Source organism: Bos mutus, chromosome 28 (assembly GCF_027580195.1).
Source record: "Bos mutus isolate GX-2022 chromosome 28, NWIPB_WYAK_1.1, whole genome shotgun sequence".
Lineage (NCBI taxonomy): Eukaryota > Metazoa > Chordata > Mammalia > Artiodactyla > Bovidae > Bos > Bos mutus.
In genome coordinates this window covers 130,078-140,157 of record NC_091644.1, presented here as the reverse complement: position 1 = coordinate 140,157, position 10,080 = coordinate 130,078, and the positions used below count along the sequence as shown (strand labels likewise).

Below are 10,080 nucleotides of genomic sequence, written 5' to 3'. Positions count from 1 at the left end.
AACTCAACGTAACTTACGTGTGGATAAACCCCTGCATTGTTCAAGAGTCAACCATGGTTAGGTTAGAGATATCCATTGTTTATCCAAGTGGAGGTAGCAAACTGGGAGTCATGTTCAAGGAAATCTTGATTAAAGATATAAATATCAGATCATCAGCATATAGATATTTGAATGAATACAGATGGAAAATGATGGAAAAAATTTCAAACCTTTGAGTTTTACTGTCACTGGAGTTGTTTCAAAAATAAAGACATGTAAACACCCTGAAGAGCCTAATTGCAAAATTCAGCTAAAGCTGAGGTACAAACATTTGAAACGGATGTGTCTTCACTGTCTAGTTTCCAAAAAATGATAAAGCAAGAGGAAAAAAATTCTCATCAGTTTAGTTACTTATTTTAAATCTTTATTATGAGTTTATTTTACCCTATACATAGTTCAAATCTTCACACAATTAAGGGGTTTTCATGGTTATCAGGATGAGACTTGGGTTGGAGAGTCCCTGTAGACACCTCTTTCCACAACCTCTCATATCTTGGTTTAATCCACATAGCTAATTATCTTCAAGTAAGAGCTCTTTGAGTTGGCCACTTTCTCAACTTGCAGCTTTGAGAAAAGCATCATTAGAATCATCTGCCTTCTACAACCTAGGGAGGAGACTCAGAGCCAGGATGAATTTCAAGAGCAATTTCATGCTGAATAGCCTGGTAATTTATTTCTTGTGGAGTTCCAGTGTTCAAGTCAACCTGGCTGGAGACAGATGGCTCTGAAGAAGGGCTCTGTTGCATTCCTGGAATCATATCTGAAGTTCCTGGCAGGGATTCCTGCTTCAAGGGTTCCTTCTCAAAGGCTTCTGTGTTCTCCTGCATGAATTTAGTCTTCTCCAAGGAACTTGCTACAGATATCAGTGGCTAAATAAAAAGCAGAGGAGCAAACAAAGTCATTCACAGAGACTAAACATTCTCGGCATAGCAGGAATACAATATTGCCATTTTCAATCTCAAGTCTGAGCAAAACTGAAAAAGACATTATCCAGAAAAGCATAAAACAAATCTGACAGTTTCAAGATAATTCACCAATAATTTAACTGCCAGACAGGGCAAAATTCAACACCTTTTAAAGAAAAACTACAAAGTCTAGATGGCCTATACAGTATCACATACAAAGTTCAGCACACAGGTAAATAATTACTAGACATGTGAAAAAGTAGGAAAATGTGAACCATAATCTGGATAAAAAATATTTACTAGAAAGAGACCTCAAAATGACAAAGATGATGAGATTGGCAGACAAGAACTTAAAAGTGATTACAGATTTAAAGGAGAAAAATGGCCATAATGAGTGAAAAGATAGGGTATATCAGCAGAGAAGATAGGAGCCAGAATGGAATTCTAGAACTGAAAAATAAACTGTCCAAAATGAAAAAAAAATCATTAAATACCTAAATAGGATATTGGACATTGCAGGAGAAAGGATCAGTAAACCTGAAGACAGATCAATAGAAATTATCCAAATTGAAGCACAGAGAAAAAAAGATGGAAAAAATGAATACAGTCTCAGTGACCTATGAGACTCAAGGAGACATCAAGCATGCATGTAATTGCAGTCCCTGGTGAGCTAGGAAACCTTGGAGCTTAAGTTCTACCCCCAACTTCGCCCACTGTCCAATCAGCAGTGGACCCTGTGAGGCACTGCAGAGAGGTCTGTGAAGCACTTGCCCACATGATCTCTAAGACCCTTCTAACTCCAAAGTGCTATGAATGAATCTGTGCAGCACATCTACATATTGTTTCCCATAAAAACGTATTCCTGAAACATAAAGATCTGAAACATGGCTCAGATCTTTATAACAATGGGGTTTTCAGACTTAGAAACAGAATAATGACTTACTTAGCTAAAAGATGCCTCTGCTTAATGAAGAGAAACCAATACAAGGACAACTTTTGCCCGTTTTCTTCTAGGTCTGACTCAAATGCTATCTTCTCTGTGAGTCTCTTCTTGATTCCCGTAATTTGATGTGATCTCTACCACGCAGAGTGCTCTGTTTCTACTTCTCTTTGACCCACGCACTAGACCAACAGTATTCAATCTGGGGCACTAAAAGCAATGATGGTTTAAGATATTTAGGAAAATCTTGCAAAACTTTGAGTACAGGCGTTAAAATCCATGAGTTAAATCAGCAGGCCTTCTGAAACCCAATGCAACCCATTCTGGGCCTATTTCAGGTAAGTTTTACAGTTCTACTGATGAAATCTAAAGGTGACAGCAGCAAGGAACAGTTTGCAATTCACTTGGAGCCAACAAGAAACCAGAACTTAGACTGTTATTCTATTTGATGTACCTCCATAGCTTCCCTTGTGGCTCAGCTGGTAAAGAATCCATCTGCAATGTGGGAGACCTGGGTTTGATCCCTGGGTTGGGAAGATCCCCTGGAGAAGGGAAAGGCTACCCACTCCGGTATTCTGGCCTGCAGAATTACATGGAGTGTATAGTCCAAGGTGTCACAAAGAGTTGGACACGACTGAGTGACTTTCACGTCACCACCTCCTCACCCTTTATCTAGCTCTTTCAATTTGTACCAGGATGTGGCTCTCCCTTGCCCTGTAAGCATTAAGCTTTTTTTTTAGACTCCTGTTGGGTTCCCTTTGCTTCCTTCTAACAAAGGGAATAAATTTCCATAATTACAATTTGCTCGTGAACTCTTTCCTAAAACTGAGAACTTGCTCCCAATCCAGGCATCAGGCTGGCTCTCATTTCCCTGACAATTGCCAATTGTCTCACACTTGGCAAAAGAAGAGCAAACCTTTTGTCCATCCAAATCTTTTAAGGAGTACACTACAGGGTGTGAAATCTGAGTGCAACACAGAGGAACAATTCAAAATACTGATGTGAGCAAAGTTTTCCATCATAAAACCAGGGTACAGTTTTGGGAGTCTTTCCTTGACTTGTATATTTACATTTCCATTAACAGTGAAGCCAGGTGTTAGAAAAGGATTAGCGTGGGCAACCGAGGTGATGACAACTTTTGCTTAATGATCGCACCTCTACCATCTCCCAACAACTGCTCAAATGATGAACTGTTCCTGAGGGAGGGTTCCTTCAATTACTGCTTTCAGACTGTAGTAGGAAACGATCTTTCTTTTGATCTACATGTAAAATATCCAGACTTTAAAATAAATCTATTAATTTTGAGGAAAGCTGAGCATGTTGATATAAATGTACACAAAGCTTAATATTTTCATCAAAATTGGCTTTGGAAACTAGCCAAAGCTAATAAATTATATAAGACTACGTTAAAGATTTTCATGCACAGGAATACAGAGATCGTTACAAAGATGTCAGATATCAAGTTCAAGAAGTCAATCTGCTCTCCAGGTGTCATGTACTTTGCAGAAAGCACAAAATGACAGATGGTGTTTTTCAGAAGACTGTGGCAAAAATTGTGGGAGATAAAAGATAAGCTTGTCAGACTAATAAACACAGAGTTGTTGCTAACTATTCTAATAATTCATGACCACTATTAGAGCATCACAGGAGATATCTTGTGGCTTGATACATAAATGCTGCTGCTAAGCTGCTAAGTCACTTCAGACTTGTCCGACTCTGTGTGACCCCACAGATGGCAGCCCACCAGGCTCCCCCGTCCCTGGGATTCTCCAGGCAAGAACACTGGAGTGGGTTGCCATTTCCTTCTTCAATGCATGAAAGTGAAAAGTGAAAGGGAAGTCACTCAGTCATGTCCGACTCTTCGTGACTCCATGGACTGCAGCCTTCCAGGCTCCTCCGTCCATGGGATTTTCCAGGCAAGAGTACTGGAGTGCAGTGCCATTGCCTTCTCCAGATACATAAATAGTATATATTAAATTAGTTAAGTAAACAGTATATAACATAAAATAATATATCTGAAGTATATACTGGAAACCATATGTGGTTTCTGAAAAATATTTAGTAATTTTTTAAAAGAATTCAAAGAATCTTGTATGAAAATACATTTGTTCCAAGTGATGCTTTAGATTTTTCTAAACTCTGGTTTTTTAAACCAGTAACATGCAAGGTATTTCCTGAAATCTAAAATGCCTTTAAGCATTTTGTTCATTGACAAGGATTTTATTGACAAGGATTGTCAGTAAGATTGATTTACATACAAACATATGACTGTGGAGGGAAAGTAGGTTTGGGGAACCTCAGTGCACTCCGTGCATTTCCTGGTACCCACCACGGGATGTGGGTGTGTGCCCACTGTCGAGTTTCTCCTCCCTAGCTGGTGGTGACACTTTTCACACTGCTCTTGAATCGCACGTTCTTCTTGCTTCAGCATTTCTGCCATTCTGGTTTCTTTGAGGCTATTTTCATATTCTCTCTGCAGCTGGATCTTCTCTTGTCTATCCTGGGGTGATATGACAGAGTAGAGTCTGGTCAGTCACCGGAGGCATGGACCCTCCCCAGGGCATCTCTAGAGTCCTGCTTTGGGTTTCAGGTTACTATGAGAAAGCTCATAGCCCTCCCCAGACTGACCTAGCTCTCATGCACCCACCTTTTCTTTTGCTTTCACCGTTTTCCTGTAATGATAAAGCCAGTGAGCCAGGTACTCTATGGGGTCACTGGGCTGAACCATCGCCACTTCTGCCAGAGCCTGGGCCATGCGATTTCCAAAGCACCTCTTCAGGTAATTGGTTTCCATCCTGGCGGGCTTGGGAAACATCAAAACAGGGTCACAATCTAATTGGACTTAAAACAAAAAAAATAGACACAGTCTAACCAATGGAGATTCATTTGGGGACAAAAGTGAGATGTTTCTGGGAGCCCATCCTTCCCCCAAATTACCAATAAATATATATGCACTTGCCAATAGCTCTTACATTCAAATGAACTTTTTTCTCAAGCTTTCCAGCTGTCCTAGGTCACAAAATAGGTCCTGGGGTTCATCTGGCCAGGAGCTTGGTGGATGGGTATTTAAGAGTGGCTGAGGCCTCCACTTATCCACACATCTCTACTCTTGAGTAGGAAGGAAATAGCTGAGCAGGCAGGAGGGTGTAAGAGGGTCTCTGGGCACCTAGCAAGCCACACTATTGTGAGGTTAAAAGCTACAGTCATCTATGACATAGATAAGACAGGCTTATATATTTCACCACGGACCACTGAGAAGCCCTGAGGCAGAGAGGGAGGGAAAATGCCTGGCACTGTAGCTACTGCCCAGGGCTACCTGAGCAGAGGTGTATGCAGCAGTAGGAACACAGACTCCAAGATCAAACAGACCAAGTTCCAGCCCTGGGTCTCCTGTTTATTAGCTGTGTGATCTTCAGCAAGTTACCAAGTCTCTCTGAGCCTCAGCTTTCTGATCTAGGAACAGAATAACAAAAATATGTATTTCATAATTGTGAGGATTAGAAGAGATACTAAATACATGTGAAGCACATAGCTTGGCGAGTAATAAATATTTACTATTAGCTGTTACAGTGGAAGATTGTGACATGAAATCGCCTGGCACCCAGCCTCTTCCTGACCATCTTCATATTTCTGAAGCTGACACATTTTAACTCCAAAAGAGCTAATAATAAAGTGAATAATAGGCTTAGATCAAGTCCTAACATTTTCTGGAGGCACTTTTCAGTTTAAGGAGGGAAAGGTAAGTAGATTGATAGATATGAATATGGAAAAAAATTCCTAGCTCTTTGCACTGCAAAGGCCTAGAACCCAAAACACCTCAGTAGCAATGAACACACAGAGTCTGCTTTTTTTTAAAAATTGAAGTATAGTTGATTAGTAATGTTTTAATTTCTGCTGTACAGCAAAATGATTCAGTTATACACATACATTAAAATACATATTCTTTTTATATTCTTTTCGATTATGGTTTACCACAGAATATTGAATATAGTTCCCTGTGCTATACAATAGGACTTGTTGTTTATCCATTTTATATATAATAGTTTGCATCTGCTAACCCCAAGCTCCCAGCTCATTTCCACCCACCACCCACCCCACCCACCTAGCCTCAGATAGAATTTGCTTTTAAATAGCCTTAACAATTTAAAAGGAATCAGGGCTCCTTGGAGAAAGGACCAAGATCAAGGCAGGAAAAGTCTAATAAACCTGGAATATTTTGCTGTCCCCCCAAAATAAGAAAATGCTAAAAAATAAAATGGTTGGGGACAGAGGAGTCAGCTTGAAGGGTCTGCTGCTGCTGCTGCTGCTAAGTCGATTCAGTCGTGTCTGACTCTGTGCGACCCCATAGACGGCAGCCCACCAGGCTCCCCCATTCCTGGGATTTTCCAGGCAAGAACCCTGGAGTGGGTTGCCATTTCCTTCTCCAATGCATGAAAGTGAAAAGTGAAAGGGAAGTCGCTCAGTCTTGTCCGACTCTTATCGACCCCTTGGACTGCAGCCTACCAGGCTCCTCCATCCATGGGATTTGCCAGGCAAGAGTACTGGAGTGGGGTGCCACTGCCTTCTCCATTGAAGGGGCTATTACTAGCCAAATCTGAAGTAATTTGGCCACCAAAATTAGTAATGACTGTTGTTATTGTTCAGTTGCTAAGTCGTGTCTGACTCTGCAACCCCATGGACTGCAGCACACCAGGCTTCTCTGTCCTTCACTAGCTCCTGGAGTTGGCTCAAACTTATGTCCATTGAGCTGGTGATGCCATCCAACCATCTCATCCTCTGTTGCTCCTTTCTTTACTTGCCTTCTATCTTTCCAAGCATCAGAGTCTTTTCCAATGAGTTGGCTCTTTGCATCAAGTGGCCAAAGTATTGGAGTTTTAGCTTCAACAATAATGACTGTAATGGATTATAATCAACTGAATAAAGTAAGAATCCATGAGTCCATATAAGAATAAATTACTGAATGGGAGAGCAGGCAAATTCTTTCATAAAGAAGAATGCCAGCTAATAAATGTGGAAAGAAAAATGAAATTTTAAAATATTTTGTGATGATCATAGTATAACTGAAGCAATCATCAGTGAACACTAAAACTTAGTGAATATTTGACAAGGAGTAGGATATTCATATGGAGAAGGAAATGGCAACCCACTCCAGTGTTCTTGCCTGGAGAATCCCATGGACAGAGAAGCCTGGTAGGCTGCAGTCCATGGGGTCGCACAGAGTCGGACACGACTGAAGTGACTTAGCAGCAGCAGGATATTCATATAGTCCCAAAGTTTCTCTCCACAAATTATGGATTAACTCCAAAAAGAAATACAGAAACTTCACAGTGGTAAAACCTGAATGTTAACCAAATGATCAAAGGCACAATGTTAACCAAATGATCAAAGCAAACATCACCCATAAAGGGACAAAATAACATTATGTGTCTCCTGATGTGATGCACTTTGTCCTGGGACACAATACATTTCTGTAGGTTCTTGCCCCAAATGCAAAACTGGAATCTGACATCAAACAAAGCCAAGTTGAGAGAAAGTCTGTAACTGGGGTATACTCTTAAAATGTCAACATCAGGAAAGACAAAAAAGATGAGGCACTGGTCCAGATCAAAGGAGCCTAAACAGCCATCCCAACTAAATTCAATATATGATCCTTAGTTGGATGTAGACCAGAAGATAGAATTCTGTAAAGGACATTGTTGGAAAAACTGAATGTGAACTGTAAGTTCCATAATAGAATTGTATCAAGGTTAAACTTCCTGGTTGTGGTAATTCAAATATGAGTAAGAAAATGTCCTTGTCCCTAGGAAATATACAGTGTGTCAGGGCAGAATAATGGTTCCCAAAGGTGTTCACAAAGTAATACCTGGAATCTATGAACTACGTTACCTTATATGACAAAGAGGAGTTTGCAGACGTGATTAAATTAAGCATTTTTTGTTTTGGGGAAATTATACTGGATTATCCAGGTATGCAGGCTTTCCAGGTGGCTCAGTGGTAAAGAATCTGCCTGTCAGTGCAGGAGACGTGGCTTCAATCCCTGGGTCTGGAAGATTACCTAGAGAATGAAATGGTAACCCACTTCAGTATTCTTGCCTGGGAAATCCTGTGGACAGAGGATCCTGGTGGGTTATAGACCATGGAGTCGAAAAGAGTCAGACACAATTTAGCCACTAAAATAACAACAAATCTAGGTAGGCACAATGTAATCACAAGAGTCTTTCTAAGAGGGACACAGTAAAGTCAGACAGGGTAGCAGGAGGCGTGGTGATGGCAGCAGAGGGAGAAAAGATGTGATTCAGGACCATGAGCCAAGGAGGGTGGGTGACCTCTGGAAGCTGGAAAAGGCAAGGAAAGGGATCTTTCCTAGGGCATCCAGGAGGAACCAGCCCTGATGAAACACTCTGATGTTAACCCTGTACGGTTCATCTTGGATCTCAAACTTCAAAAACTGTAAGATAATAAGTGTTTAAAGTCACTACATTTGGGGTAGTGGTGAAGGGTGGGATGGGAATATGTGGTGGCTCCTTCTGCCAATCTGTGACTAATGCACCTGAACCAAAGCACCCAAATAAACTACTTTCTACACCCCATCTCATCAAAGTATGGTCCACAGTCAGCAGCATTGCATCACCTTCGAGTTGTTGAAATGCAGATTCTCAGGTCCCACCTCAGACTTACAGAATGAGAGTCTGCATTTTAACAGAATCCCCAGGTGATACACAGTCACAGCTCTCCTTTGCCTTAATCCCAGTACACCTACCCTTCCCAGGGGGCAGAATCACCAAGTTTGGAGCAGATAGTTCATCCAGTTTGCCACACTTACTGCAGTGTGGCAGCCACTGAGGACCAAACATTGCTGAGCCTTCCGTCTGTCAGCGCTCATGCTGGCACTTACTATCTCAACCAACATTTAGTGAAGCATCTCGTGCCCAGCACTGCCCCACATAAACTGAAACAAGACATGGGAGAGGCTAGTCAAGAACTGTGCAAAACAACTAGCCCAGGGAAGGCTGCAGATGGTGGGGGAGATGAAAAAGGTTGGAAGACTTCCTGGAGGTGGGGGCACCTGCGCTCGTTCTGAAAGGAGTGCCAGCTAAAGAATGTTTCCAGCCAGCTGGCTCCACAAGGACTGAGTCATTAGCAGTTGTTCACTGAGTCACTAACACGGCCTGAAAAGTGTTCAGGGTGGAAGTCAGGGATGAGATACTCTACTCTCTGGGAAAACTGACAGAATAAACCTTCAGATAGAAATTTTCAGGAGAAAAATTTATAAACCCAATTTCTTGCATCTTACATACTTAGAAAAGCAATAAAATAATTAAACTGTGTGTGCTTGATAACTAGCAGTAAACTTTTACCTAGATATGTGTTTGACTGCAGGTACCCGTTCTCCAAATCTCCTATACGCTGACCTCTGCCCTCACCTCTTCCATGCTGAAGCAGTTTCTCAGAGTTGTCTGAGAGGCTGTCTGTAGGGCTATAATCCTCAGTTAAGTCCCCAAATAAAACTGAATTTACAGCTCTTAGATGTGCTATTTCCCCCCCTCGCCACCCCCCCGCCCCACCGCCCAGTGGACAGGATCCAAGCAGAAGTCACCAGCAGGTGCAAAAGCGCTAGGTTTAGAAAATACCAGGATGTTAGATTGCTACACTCTTCTCTGGCCTTAAGCCGTGCGGGCTTCACCTACAGGTAGCCTTAGCGCACCTCCATTCCCGGCCCCCGCCCCGCCCAGGTCAGCCTCTGTCCTTGCTCTCTCCGTGTGTACTGTGCTTGCCAGTCTCGCTTTGTCGATTCCTCCTTTTGGCTGGCCCCTCCTCACAGCCTCTAAATTGAACATCCTGTCTCTGCTCACCTACCCTGGTGCTTCCGGCTCTCCATCCAGCACCCTGCACACCTCGGGCGCAGCTTCCTCTCAGCTGCGCATCCTACCTCGCCCCACTCCTCCAGCTTCTCTCTGCAGCATCTACTCCTCCGTACGCTCCCCTCCCCCCTCAACCCCCACCATCGCTCACGCCCCGGCCCGCGCGCCCCCTCGTCTGACCTCGGCCCAGCGTTGTCAGCTTAGCTCTCAGCGCGCACTCTTCTTTCTTTGACCCAGGCAGTCTCCAGCCCAGGGGCGCGCGGGCTCGTTGCCTAGCAACGGGACGCTCTCTGCAGGTAGGTAGGCGCATGCGTCAGGCGCCAGCCTCTAGAAT

The 10,080-nt window shown here is 42.8% G+C and overlaps 1 protein-coding gene across 4 annotated transcripts; it reads right to left on the bottom strand.

Moving 5' to 3' along the window:
• Positions 1-390: 390 nt before the first annotated feature.
• On the bottom strand, positions 391-10,063 carry DYDC2 (DPY30 domain containing 2). 4 transcript variants are annotated; one of them, XM_014480445.2, is made up of 6 exons: positions 9,927-10,063; positions 7,771-7,939; positions 5,201-5,337; positions 4,532-4,687; positions 4,214-4,384; positions 391-908 (listed from the first exon to the last, which is right to left on the bottom strand). In XM_014480445.2, exons 4-6 carry the CDS (start codon positions 4,676-4,678, stop codon positions 645-647), a joined length of 582 nt encoding a protein of 193 aa, XP_014335931.2. In that variant the 5' UTR covers positions 4,679-4,687; positions 5,201-5,337; positions 7,771-7,939; positions 9,927-10,063; the 3' UTR covers positions 391-644. The 4 variants fall into 4 exon arrangements, with proteins under 4 accessions (XP_014335931.2, XP_005902798.2, XP_014335932.2 ...); XM_005902736.3 differs by lacking the exon at positions 9,927-10,063 and adding an exon at positions 9,742-9,850; XM_014480446.2 differs by lacking the exon at positions 9,927-10,063 and adding an exon at positions 9,243-9,377.
• Positions 10,064-10,080: the final 17 nt, after the last annotated feature.